The sequence below is a fragment of the Dermacentor albipictus genome, chromosome 1 (assembly GCF_038994185.2).
Source record: "Dermacentor albipictus isolate Rhodes 1998 colony chromosome 1, USDA_Dalb.pri_finalv2, whole genome shotgun sequence".
NCBI lineage: Eukaryota > Metazoa > Arthropoda > Arachnida > Ixodida > Ixodidae > Dermacentor > Dermacentor albipictus.
The window spans coordinates 122,428,599-122,442,771 of record NC_091821.1 but is presented as its reverse complement, the minus strand read 5'-3'; the positions used below and the strand labels follow the sequence as shown (position 1 = coordinate 122,442,771).

Below are 14,173 nucleotides of genomic sequence, written 5' to 3'. Positions count from 1 at the left end.
TTGCATACGCTGCAATGAGGAGATTACAGCATTAAGGAAAATAAGCGCGCAATAACAGAGAGGAGCTGTTCACCAAGATCGCGCCGCGTTTCGATGCGTGCGAACCATGCCGCGCTGTCTGCGCATGCATGGGCGAGCTTGCCCACGTCCACAAGCGTGGGTGTGGTCTTGCTAGCGACAATGATAACGTGGAGTGAGCTCAGCATGTTCATATTAAATAAATGCTCTTTTCATTTTGTGAACGCTGTCCTCACTTTTTTGTTCGGCCTACATTCGAGGTAAGTTTCTTTTTTTTTTTATGTGTGTGTGTGTCTTTGAACATAACATTCGGCAGTCGACTTTGAATTGGGGCCGACCTAGATTCAAGTAAATACGGTATAAATTTTTTTACAGTCCCTTCCCCGATATATACGAGAGCAATATGTGCAAGCTATGCCAGTCTGTTAGAGCCACCCTTCAGCACATGTTGTGGGGGTGTGAAATGTACCAAAATAAAATGGCAGTCTCCCCAGAAAATCTACAGATGTGGTGGTCAGCAGTGCTGCTCAGCTCAGAACTCCCAAGACCAACTTTGGGCCGTCCAGCGAGCCAAGGAAGCCGCACGGGAGCAGCAGCTCCCAGTGGCCATCTAGGTGGCCCCAGGCCTGGTCCTCCCAATCGCCGGATTCATAATAAATTATCACGTCACATCCCTTCCGTGTAAAAAAAGTTAGTCAGCCGCTGTACTTTGAAGTTAGCTACACTGAAGTCGCACTTTTAGTGTAGCTAAATTTTGTTATACAGCAGAACCCCGTTGATATGTTTCTAGCTGTGTTTTCCCGGCTACTTCATTGTGTTTTCACGGTCCCGACTTAGATGCCATTCACTCCGATGTATTACGTTCCCATTTGATGCGTCACCATTCTGTAATGTTACCGCATCTTGCGTAGTGTTTGAACGCGACGGTCATGCAAGTTTAGCGTTAAAGAGGGAAATTTGCTGTCATGCATTGCAACAAGTGAACGAGACATTGGTATAAGTGACTGAATTCGCACGAGCCTAGCGCTGCACAACTGTCATGAGAAAATGGGCACAGAGCAGTTGGCGAAGCACCTGAAAAAGTTTGCATTGGTTAAAACCTACCGGGAACCAACGTGCATGCTAGGCCAAATCTACATTTATTCTGTGGCCTACAAGGGTCTTAAAGTGACCCTGAAACTATTTTGACAATTTCGTACAAACATTGAGTTGTTGGGGTATGCATTTACGCGCTCTGCGTAAAGTGTGTATCGTATTTACTCGAATCTAGGTCTGCGCCAATTCTGAGCTGACCCCTGCGTGTCCGAAGCCAGAATAAATAAAAAAACTTGCCTCGAATGTAAGCCAAACGAAAAAGTGAGGACAGCGTTCACAAAATGGAAAACGCATCTATTTAATATGAACATGCCAAGCTCACTCTAAGCCATCATCGCTACTAACCTCGTAAGCTTGTGGATGCGTCGAAACGCAGCGCGATCTCGATGAACAGCTCCTCTCTATTATTGCATGCTTATTTTCCTTACCGCCGTCATCTCCTCGTTGCGGAACATGCAAAAGGTGTCTCCTGTTGCCCCCTCCAACGATGGACATTTTTCTTGTCAATGCTGAAGTCCTGCCCGGCTTGAATGTTTGACGATGCCTCTGTGGCTAGCACAACTTATCGTTTGTGGCATCGCCTGTTTGGTGCCATTACGATAATGCCATGCTGCACGGTCAATACTTAGCCACTATACTTGTAGGACACACGTCAAAAGAGCCACGTCATTTGTGTACTTCGGTTGGCTACTGGAGCGGCTAGTAGCAGCTGCAATACTGACTTTTCTAGATGGCGCTAGCTATGCACCATATTATAATTTTCAATTACAAACTGGTGCATTTTTTAAAATCCGCGAATCTAAGCCGACCCTAAAGTTTGGTATATGATTATTTGAAAAGAACTATCTGCCTAGATCGAATACTTACGGTAATTTATTATAAGGTTTAGAAAATTGCATTGCTACCAATCGCAGCCACGCCACTACCCTGAGTTTTCAGCTTCCCCCACCCAATTTATGTCAGTTCGGCGAGCTATCCGATTGACTACCAACGTTGTGTCATCAATAAATTTTCCAACTTTATGGTGAACAAATGTTGTTCATACTAGTTGGAATATTGGTTAATTTGGCTGGCTGGTTAATTTGGCTAATTCAGCATGGCTGAATTGAAGCACACTGAGGAGCGGAAAAAGTTCGCTTAAAAACCTTCTGTGCTTCCTTGATCCCTAGGAAATCTGCCTTCCAACCTTTGTACGTTCGGAGCATCCAAATTTGTCAAAGGACCCACATTGAGGGTGAGGGTTCACATAGTCACTCCCACACTTTTGTTCACTGAACACACAGAAAGGAGGGGAGCTTCGTAGACGGGGAAGGTCACGCTTGGCTCAAGCTGGCGCATCTTGGCTCCTGGGATGAACCAGCAGTTAGCTGAAGTGTCTGTCAAACGACCGTGGCGGTTACCGGAGTCCGTGAGGGAATGCCTTATAAAACCCTTTTCAAGAAGTTTTCTTGATCCATTGGTCTGTGTAGACAACAGTGAACCAATAAACAACACTCAATCCGCCAATCGTGTCTCGCCTTGCTGTCGCTGCAGGTTTGTCTGAGGGGGACGCATTGTTAGCTTCACGAAGTGATTTGTCACAGGGGTGCAGGAGAGGCTAGAAGGTCACTACCCCGCTGGCCTATCGTAACATTGGTTACAGCTGTGTGTTTGGCTGGTCAAGCTCTGCGCCGCCAGGTGGCTGCGCCATGCAAGCTGCAAAGGCCGTTCACATTTACGCTAAAGCCCCTTCATCGCAACAATAGTATTATGGAGGGGCTTTGGTTTATGCCTCCGTCAGAACGCCCAACTCGCCTGCAGCTACTGGAATACCGGAGATGCTGAGCACTGCAACAGAACGCTCACAATGCACGCTGCTTGGAGAGCTCTCACATATAGCAGCCAGGCGGCTAGTGGAGAGGTCGAAGAGGCTTCGCACGCTGGCTCTGAAACAATCGAGAACTAGAAGACATGACATCACATCATGACACAGAGCCAGTAAAGGTGGAACTTATCCGCGATCATTTGTAAACTAGTTGAGGAGAAAAAGCATGTCAAACTTGTAATCCTCGGTAACTCTCTTGATATGAGACGATTTACTTAAATTGTGGCGCCCACGTTTTACTATAGCTGTACCTTGCACATCTACAAAATTTGTCTAAACTGTTTCAGGGACCCTTTAAATGTGTTGCATAATCGCGGGTTCTCTTTAGTCAGCTTTGCCGCAATATAGCTGTGTTATGCAGTGAAGCATATCAAGAGTAGAACGGGGCTACTGTCGTCGAACAATGTATGCATTCCTTCGCTATATGTACATGTGCACGCACCATCTCCTGTTACTTCACAAGTGCTGAGACGTCTAATAACTGTGCTGGCAGCCATTCAGAGCTGTTTCTGACATTACTGTGGTGATTTGCGGCCTTGCTCGCTGTTACATTTTCACCCTACATTCCCTTGAAGAACACATCTATGGGGTTCTACTCTATAGAAGTTAATGGGCCCGTAAACCACTTCTGACATTTTTTTTTACACTTCTTAATAAACACACACATTGTGTACAGCATACAAGGGTGGTACAGCTGTACCAATTGCTCTGAAGTGCAACTTTGTGACTTGCTGTGGCGAAACCATAAAGGTGTCCCGTTTTTACCCAAGCTGCTTCATAACACTGCAAATGGTAAGTATTCAGGCTAGTTTTAGAGGGTGGTTGCAGCTACGTATTTAGCCAGTGTTTTGTTAACTTAATCTTCAGGATATCATGTGTCACCGCAGTCATCAAGTGTCACGCCATTCTAGCTGTTCCAGCCTGTGTTCTGCTGTATTCACATCTAATAATGTGTGAGCGTAGATTAGCACTTCCATAAATGCAAGCTTTTATTTTGTTGGGGACTCTGGAGTTGCGTATCTTCACTTATCACACAATCATACCTACCAACGGGACTGGTAAACCAAATATGCTTTGCTGGCTGAGTCACCGGGCAGGAGATGCCTATTAATTAGGCATGTGCAAATCGTTGAATATCAGTACCTTCAGTGTATGACCCGGCCATGATCGGTGCCTTGACAGGCACAGTGTTCCCATGGCACGCAATCTCTATCAGTACAAGGTTTAACCAGGTCGATGATACCAATTGAAGCAATCAATACTACGTGAACAGAGGGAACAACAAAAGTAGAGGGTGTGGAAAGCATGGAAGCTGTGTGAAGATCGGACTAATGAAAGCGAGTGCATGGGATGATCGTTGCATGTTCACGGCCGCCATTCTTGCAAAATATCGTATGGTGGCCCCTCGTACTGAACACTGTTCACAGGCACACAACGGTCTTTTTTCGTACATTCGAGCAACCCATTGCGAGACTAGCTTGTTGGGCTATAAAATTTTACGTTACAGTGCACTGTCCCCTGGCTGCAGACACATTTACACGGACAGCATATGGATGCAGACTGAAAAAGAGGGGGGGGGGGGACGTCACGTAAGCGTGCCATGGGCCTCCTGATTTGAGCGGTCTTTTCTATCGATACCGGCTGTGGTCGATGCATACGACACTGATGACTGCATGGAGTGCTGCCGAGTGTCATGATACACATCTCCCACTTTTGTCTGTCGCGCAAATTGGTCTCGACTAGCTGATGACAACCCATAAAAATCACCAGCCATAAAATAGAAAAACACTCGTGCTTTCTGGAAGAAAACAGGAAAGCAATACTTTCTAAGCAATAGGAGATTGCCGTTATACACAGTATGACCCACTGTTGAACTGAAAACCCCATTGGTATTTAGGACAACTTTGCTATTTATTTAGCTTCAGAGGGAAAAAAGCACTTAAATCTCTGACAGTGGTAGTAGCAGTAAACTTAATTTAGAAAAAAACATTGTGTGAGGGACATTCCATCGATAAAAATATTTTCCTGCTTCTTTCACTGATTGGCAAGGTGCTTATAATCTCCTAAAGATGAGTGGTTTTGTTCTGTGTACTCGCAGTATACTCTGTACATTTGAAATGCATTGAAAGGCTGAACTTGTGAAAGTTGCAGTTTGACTCACCATTAGTAGATAAATTGTTATGGTGTTGCCTTGCTGGGCATAAGGTCGTGGGTTTGATCCCGGCTGCACTGGCCACATTTCTTTGAGGGGGAATGCAAAAATGCTCATATAGTATCTATTGGGGCACGTTTAGGGACCTCATGCGGTCAAAATTAATTCTGAGTCCCCCACTATGGTGTCCCTCATTATCAGATTGTGGTCTTGGCATGTATATCCCCAGAATTTAATTTTTTATGGAACGTCAGCCTGGAAACAGTAAGTGCATAAAAAGCATTATAGGGGCCCCGAACCACTGTTTATCGAAGTGGAGAAAGGCATTTGAAGTGAAAATAGGCTATTTCAGAAATACTTTGCCACAAAAAGTACTTCAATGTGTTCAGCAGAAGCGGCGCTATTGGCAATCAAACACAGCCTCCACTGTCCTCCCGTTCCTTCTTCAATGCCTTGCACTGCAAAGGCTACGGCATAGTGGGGCATGCCCACGGTGCTCCACCTTCTAAATCTCGCCATGGTGCGCAGTTCAAGTTTCATTTTGGATGTTAACATAGACGCCCTGACTTTCACCTTTGGTGCCTATGACACGCTAAACATAAGCCAAACACGGGGGTCCTCAGTGAGCCGCAGTGCGCTCAGCCACTGGACTCGTGGTGGAACCCTGCGGCAGCCACGGTATCTATACCGTGTAGATGACTGCAACTTTATGTCAGCTATCGGCCAATAGCAGCAGTCTAAGGGAGTGACAAAATAGTGCATTCGATGGCAAAATAGTGCGTCTAGAAGAGAGCGAGGACAGGGCTTTCTGTTGAAAAGAGAGCATTTGAGAGAAAGGTGACTTTGGAATCCGCTTGCGAGCTTCACGCACCATGTACGACAACAAAACTTGGCTGAAATGTTCACAGCAGCGTATGCTACCCGCGGACTATGTTACTTCAACCAAGCCTGATGGGTGGTTCAAGGCCCCTTTAAAGGAATGCAACAAGTTTTACAAATTAATGTGTTTTGAATCGGGGCACCTTTCATTCCAAAAGATGCAGGAATAAACAAGTGGTTGCCAACTATGTTGCCTTTATTCACATGCCGCTGTATAAAAAATTCTGCTTGCATGATGTGAGTCAGCATGCACTCAAGTGCCAGATGAAAAGCATGTTTAATGTTAGCAGCTCACAATGTACCATATCATTTCTTTAAGCAGAGACTGGCCCTGCAGCAAGGTCATTCATTGTCAATGAATTGCTGCAAGATCGCCTTTGTGGTGCATCATGTTGTTCTAAAATGTTCCTGGCTCTTATGTAATGTACTGCTAAACTAGCTTTTTCTGATGCAGTAATTGCTTCAAAGTTCTTACTGGCTGGGTTATCACTGATAAGCAGATAGCTTGTTTCTCTCTTGACCATGAATGTGCACAAGGACATGCGAGTGCCACATTGCTTACACCTACTTTTGCATTTGAAACCTGAAGTATAGGGTCATAATGACATTGTCTGCTTTTTTCTTTTTCTTTTTTTTTTTTGTAGCTTAGCTGCAGTGGTGTAGCCAGGAATTTTTTTCTATGGGGAGAGTGGGGCAGGCATTTGTTGCAAATCTTGTGACAAACATTATATTGATGAAAATGTTTTTCAGACATTCATTTACGAACTGAGTTCTTATCGGTGCTGGCATACTAATTTGGTGCTCCCTGTAAAAAGAGTAGAGCATACTACGAGGGAAGTTCCAAAAGAAAGTTTCGTCATTTATTTTCACACGGAAGCTTTTTTGCAAAAAAAATACGCCATGACATGATGAATTATACACCTTGCACTATTTTGCCATATAGTCGCCACCGACATTGAGACATTTGTCGTTGCGTGCAATCAGTTTGAACAGAGCACTCTGGTAAAACTCAGTACCCGGTGATACAAGGAATTGTCACACAGCCTGCTGCACCTCAGCATTGTTTTGGAAGTTATGATCAGAGAGTGCAGCTTTCAATGCAGGGAACAGGTGCTCATTCATACCAGCATGCAGTTCCATTGGCGACCACATTGTCAGCACACGTCTGTCTGCCATCGTGATTTGTACTCGAATAACCTCGGACATGCCGGTCTGCTGCTACTCTCTCTTCTTCGGCACTCTGTGCATGCATCATTCCTTCTCCGCTGGCGCTCCTTCTGTTGTTGAACCAGCAAGGGCCGTGGATTCTTATGGTGATTGTTTGTTTCACCTGGGTGTAGTGTCTTAAGAAAAAATGACAAAACTTACTTTCAGAACGTGCCTCGTATATACATCTCGATTCTTAAGTAATGGGACTAGCCTCCTAAGCATGTGCAGCACTGTGATTTTCGCCAAAAGTTTGGAAGCGTGAAAGTTTGTGTTAAATTTTCTGATATTCGATATTCAGCTATATTTTTTTTCTTGATTCGATTCGAAATCTACTATTAGGTATTTGCATGCCCCTACTGTTAATACCTATTCAATGTCCTTATTGTATTTATGTATGGTTGCTTCGTTTACAGTGACAGAAGTACGCTTAAAATGTACATGCGAAAGGCTTCGAATGGGCCGTGCATTGCTTGCCAGGAACACTGCAGCAGTGCGCAAGTCATATTCAAGTCTAAATACATTTGGTTTAAATTAATTAGAAGTGCCCATGTTTTAAGAATTTTACGTCTCTTGCTCAATCTAATATTTTCTTGCCCGGTGCTCTAAGTGTTCAAAGTCACCTTGCATGGGTTTAAATAATGGCAGTCTCTCTCATACAAAGCTGCACTGCTGTCTGCAAGTTACTGCAAGCCAACTGCGTTAAACGCTTAACACGCGCTATACTAATGGAAAACATGGGGAGGGCAGGAGATGGAAATTCATGATGAGCAAAATGAGAACAAGGTGAAAGCAGTAGCCAACGTTTCGACAAGTGGACATGTGTTCTGTGTCAATGAAGGGAAAGCTACAGAGGCAATGCAGGCACAAATGAGTGCACTTATGAAGAAAGTCTCACATTTCCTTCTGCATTCTTCCATGCTTCTTGCTTATTTACGAAAGCAAAACAAGACAAAACACTACATGAAGTGTCATGCTTGACTTAGGTTTCTATTTTTCTCTTCCGTGTCTAGGCAAATGCGAAGCTGTCACACGCAGAAGCTACGCCGATTAAATATCTACTCCACTAAACCAAAAGCGTTGTGAAACACTGCTAGACTACTTGACGCGGTAACACCTGTACAGGAGCTGTGCCCCCATACCTTTCCTATCTTTGCTACAGAAAGTTATCCGCAAATATAGGAGGCATCACAGCAAACTTTTTGGTCACTGGTGGCCACGAGATCTGTTATTAAGCCATAAAATTAACACGTTTAATGTCAAGACACAAACAGAAAGGAGCGAAGTGTTAGCGACGCAAAAGAGCAAAAACAATTCTAGCGTCCAACCAAAATTGAGTGCTGGAGTCTGCATCGCCGTAGTCATCACAGGAAATCGCTTAAGGATGACATCAACGCTGGAAAGCTTTATGCCTTTAAAGCCTTTATTCTTGCATTTACCGCCGCACATAACACTCCGTTGGCCGCGTGCCTTCATAACTGCGTAGTCTCCAGTGGTGATTGCAGCAAACAGTAGTTTCGTTTTTACTCAATACACATGTCTGCCACATGCCTTCATAACTGTGTAGTCACCATCTGTGATTGTGTTGATAGCTACTGCTGTTTCATCCGTAGTGGCAACAGCAGCAGTAGTTTCATTTTGGCTCTGTGCACGCGTAGACCGCCTTCAGAACTGCAAGATTGCCGTCCATGATTGTGCCGATAGCAGTCGCGGTTTCATCTGCTGTTGTTGCAGCAGACGTTAGTATTGTTTTGACTCGTGTGTGCATCAGCCATGTGTCTTCGAAAGTGCAAGGTCGCCGTCCATGGTTGCGTTGACAGCAGCCGCGGTTTTGTTCGTAGCAGATGCAGCAAACAGTTATCATATTGACTTAGTGCATATCTGTCAAAACTCGGTGCAAAGCCTGTTGCAAAGCAAGGATGAAGAGAACCAGCTACATCGCGATGGATAGATGATCTGTTGGCGACCAGCTCACTGGCAAAAAAACAATCGGGATGTGCACGCAACAATGAAAAGTGTGTCTCACATGGAAGGTGTGTGCCGCGGCCGCGCTACAAAGGAAGTCGCGAGGCATTTGCCGCTGCGAGAGCCAATCAGTCACGAGATGATGAGAGTTGCAGCTTCCGCAGTGCTTTTTTGCAAAATAGAAACATGATTTAATTAAAAATTTAATTTAACAGCATTTAATTCAAAGTTTGTTGACATAGTACGCACTTGTTTGTTTTCTTGATACCCTCAATAATTCGACATTCGGTCAATTCAGATGTTTTTTTCAGGTCCCATGTAATCTGAATTAACAAGGTTTTACTGCACACGACTTGTTGCTACCTGCTTAGCACGTAAAGTAACTTATCTTTTGAATGAGCTTTCGTAATCAAAGACTACAAGCAGTGCATCATTGTCGTGCTACATGAGAACGTATTCTGCCGCCATCCACGGTGACCATCTTGTGATGACACTGACTATGCTAGCTATGATGTGTAGGCTTTTGGGAATATGGTTTTGGTTCTGTATCTGATTGCACTGCACAGGCAATTTTCAAACTAATTTTATTGGAAAAAAAGGACACATGTTAGAATCAGGCGAGTACAGTAATCACTCATTGTGTGATACCGTTTCCACTTGGACGTCTTCCTGAGACAGGCCGAAAATAAGCGTTTTCACTGGGAGATGATGTGTACTGGACACATTCATTTTTCCTTAAGCTTCAGCAAGACAGACACAGGTGCTATCGGGGTCATCATTGGGGTCAGGCATGTGCGCACTGACCAGCAAAAGCCAATTTCGTGACCACAGTAACAAAAGTTTAGGCCCATAGAAATGTATGGGCACTGGCTGTGGCCGTCGTTTGGTTTCAAGTTAACTGAAAAGTAGAATTAGCCGGAGTTCAATTAAGGGAAGTCTACTGTATTTTGATCCTGAAGATGAAAGTTGATGCCCATTGGGCTTAGTGGCCATATGGCACTAGGAAAGCTGACAAATCACTGTACAAGGAGAAATTAATGAAGGTAGTCTCATTAGTTAAAGCAGCAAATTTTGTGATATGATATGTATGATATGATTTGTCTGGAAAATTCAACAAACAATAGCCTGGCACCCAAATTTTAGCTCACTCATTGTACTCGCGTTGGTTCTGTGGAGCCCAAAGTGATGCTGCAATAAAGTGTGAATAATTGAGAATGAGTCGAAAAAGAATTGGTTGGCTGCTTTGGTGCAATGCCACGAATGCACTTGTCATGCATCCGATGCAGGGAAAACACTGAAGAAGTGAAATCGGAGGTGCAATGTTAAGAGACTGGAAGGCGGCAGTTGGGGATTAGAGAGCAGGCGTGGGTAACTGATCCAGAGTAGAATTGGGCAGGTGATGTATAGAGCAGGTAATTTTGGGCATGTTATAGTAACCGAATGGAGGGACCAAGGGAAGGAAACATAATCAAGGGTGACAGAGGGTTGGGTGAAATTGTGTTAGGGAAATTTGAAAGTGCAGGATTTAATCAGCGGGGACAAGACGGGGAACAGGAGATCACTGGGAAAAGCAGTTTATTTCTGTGAGAAAGCTTTGGTTGGCAGGTACCCTCGGTGTCTAAATCATTCTTTTAGGTATGACAAGAATCGGTTCAGGAGCCCCTTAAATAGAATCTGCTGTGCTCTGTTGAAAAACTGTCACCTGTTTCTATTGTTCAGTGTATAAAGTTCAAGTATAAGCTTCACAAATGTGGCATCACACTGCTGCTGTAGGTAGTTTCGCTTCATGGAACTATTTCTCATTGCAGTGACCTATCCATGACACTTTGTGATCCATATGCCATCAACTTCCTTGCACAGTCAGCTTTGAAGATCATCAACCATCTTATTAACATCGAAGGACTTCCAAGGGTGAGGCATTTATATTGCCACTCATAAAGTGCAGAGGTAACAGACATTTTGGCACTTGCAGGACAACCAGGTACTGGTGTTGCTGTTGCGTATGTTGGCTCTTGGGCTTCAGGCATGGGACATGATAAGTACCCAGCAGTACAAGGAGCCAAAGCTGGTAAGTTGAGGTACAATTTGCTGTCCCAACATCCATGATATATACGCATTGTTAGGATAAGAGAGACCAGTATTTTGCTTTGCATATAGACACATTACAGAACTATGCGGTTCTTGAACATGTGTAATGAAATTGTTACGTAGCAGTGGTACACGTTCTGACAAACTGGTGTCTCTTACAGTTCTAGTTGCACATGTTAGTACATGCGAACCAGAGTGGAAGAATATGAAAGGTGTATTAACTCTTTCGTTACCGCTAGAAACATGCTCATTTTCGTTGCATGTATGTTTTAACATCTTATTTCAAGATGTAGTACAGTTAAATCTCTAACGAAACCCGACTTCACGAAGTTCCTGATCTAACGAAAAAATTTGCATTCCCCGACAGGTACCCATAGGGTTCAGTGTTACCATCAACCCAAATTAATGAAAGAAACTTGGTCGAACTCAATTTAACGAAGTTTTTCCTGAAATAAATGAGTAAAAAAGGCAGTGATTTCTTTCTAATTTTGATAAAGACTGGTTCTTCGAGCGTGGGCTCTAAAGCTATCGCATTAAAACATCTTGGCGCCATGGTCATTTCCCTAGCTTTTATTTTGGCGAGGCTGCACACCGCGCCGATGCACGAAACAGCCGACTTAACACTACCTAAGAAGGGCGACTGTGGTTGCTTTCATTATTTCATGGTTTATGTGACAGATGGCTGGATTAGTGGCAAATACAGTGCTGCAGTGGCCTTTGCAGGTCGCTACGTTACAATATTATATTTCGAAGGTCTGAAAAATTTCTTTCTCAATTTTGTGAACTTCCCGATTTAACGAAATAATTTTACCCGTATCATCACTTTATTAAACAGAGCTTCAACTGTATCTAAGATTTCAACGCGCGTATACACATAGCGCTTCGCAAGTCTGACATTCACATGTCCGATCATTGGTGTCTTGAATAGAAGTAAAGTAAAAGTAATGATCAAAAAATATTTTGTCCATCTTTGTAATACAGGGTACAAGTCTTGCATGAAGTTCTCACTGTTTTCTGTGCCGAAAGACAAGGATTACCTGAAAGGGTGGAGGTGTGTAATACCCAAAAGTGGTTGTGCTCTTCAGTCGACAGATTATGTTTGTGAAAGTCATTTTGAGCCCTAATGAGTGCACAAAGATAGACGGCACAGTACCTAAACAGTTTCAAATGAGATGTCCATGCCAGGTGATTTTGTCAAAGCATTTCACACCAACCCATTTCCCTAGCTGCATACTTCACGAGAACCCCAAAGAAAAGTAAATGGCCTGTTGTAAGGTCATTTTAAATACAAGAAAAGCATAGCATCTCTTTCAGTTTGGTGCGAAGATTATACAGGTGACCAACAGTTCAGTTGTTCCCATGGCAACTCTGCGAACAGTAGCAATTCAGAAGCCGAGATGCAGGTAAAAATCAAGGTTGCTCCAGCTCACCTGTTGGAGATTCTTCTCTTCTTTTCAAGCTTACTGGGTGACATTCCTATTTCAATTGCTCTGTCATCATTTTGCACTTGAAGTATCGTACGTACAGTCGCAACTCGCGATATTGAAGTCCAACGACAACGAAATATTTTCATATCCCCAGTGAACGCCCATAGATTCGATGCATGCACAGCGACCGCTTGCACATCCACACTTGCACACCCACGCAAGTGCAGATGCGCAAGTGGTCGCTGTAACACCAGCATAAAGAAGCCGTGAAATTGAAATCAAGAGACTATGGAGCGAAAAAAGAAAAAAAAAATTCTTGTATCCACACAGGGTGGCAGCACTTGCTGTGCAACAGTTTAAAAATTGGCGCGTTTTTAAAACATACAGATGGCACTGTAAATATATTTGAGGCTTTTCCGCGCTGCGGTATATTTGTCTTTGAGCCCCAAAGGGTTGAAAGGCTATAGCATAATACTCGTAAAATATATTAATTTAATTTGCTATCTTGGCGATAGTTATAAAATGTTTTTGTTCAGTACATATTGTACCTTTCTCTAGTGTCTAGGTACTTGTTGAAATTTTATATATAGCCATATTATCTCCCTACAGTAAATGCCTGTACTGTTGTGTACTTTCCTTTAAAACAATAGCGGGATTTGCCGACTGGAAGCTATTTTAGTGGGCTTTGTTCGTAGTATCAAATTGCACAACTTGCACAGTCTTTTACTATTGCACTTCCTTCTATATTTCATATCTGTCAAAACTTGCGACCACCTTGTGAAGCAATAAAGACTTGTACTACTACATCCTTTATCATAAAGCGTGAATATATTGTCTTGCAGGGATGACGACAATACATAAACATGCTGCAATCATTGTCATGTGTACACAATTTGATAAGGACTGGCCCATCCTCTTTGAAGATGCATGAATAGCATCAATTAAAAAAACTCAGAAGATGGTTATGAGTGTGCAAAATGAATGTTTTAAACATTAGCTGTTGTGCGGGCTAGGCATTTTCACTCCCGATCTTGAGCTTTCCAAATTGCTTGCGGGTAGAGAGGTCCTACTTTCTCCATGACATTTTGGTGTAAAGGATGTTTTATAGCCTTCTCATTTAAATTACTACACTCCTATCCTATGCTCGAACTTACCGGCTTTCTAAGCATACACTCGTGCAGCCAGGCACACAGCTGTGCGCTGAGTAAGGCAACTGCACATTGTCAGCTTCAAGTGCGAGGGCTCCTGTCTAAATACATGGGAAAGGAGAAATCGTTTTTCTCAGCAACCACTGCACTAAATTTGATGTTTGTTGCATTTAACAGAAAAAGTTCAAATGTAGTGGCTATTGAAAGCGGACTTTTTATTTAGACCATCGACATTTCAATAAATAATTGTTGGAAATCATTATTTTCCAGAAAATAAAACTATCAAGTTAACCATAACTCAGCAATGCAAAAATGGTATCACAATTCTGTA

The 14,173-nt window shown here is 43.3% G+C and overlaps 1 protein-coding gene across 2 annotated transcripts in view; it reads left to right on the top strand.

Moving 5' to 3' along the window:
- NELF-B (negative elongation factor B) overlaps positions 1-14,173 on the top strand; it is a 69,458-nt gene that overhangs the window by 16,979 nt on the left and 38,306 nt on the right. For both annotated transcript variants that reach the window (XR_010565219.2, XM_065435797.2), the window contains exons 5-6: positions 10,988-11,090; positions 11,152-11,247. Coding sequence is in view for 1 of the 2 variants with exons in the window: in XM_065435797.2 (XP_065291869.1) it covers positions 10,988-11,090; positions 11,152-11,247 (199 nt within the window). In the remaining variant the exon portion in view is untranslated. The remainder of the gene's footprint in view (positions 1-10,987; positions 11,091-11,151; positions 11,248-14,173) is intronic.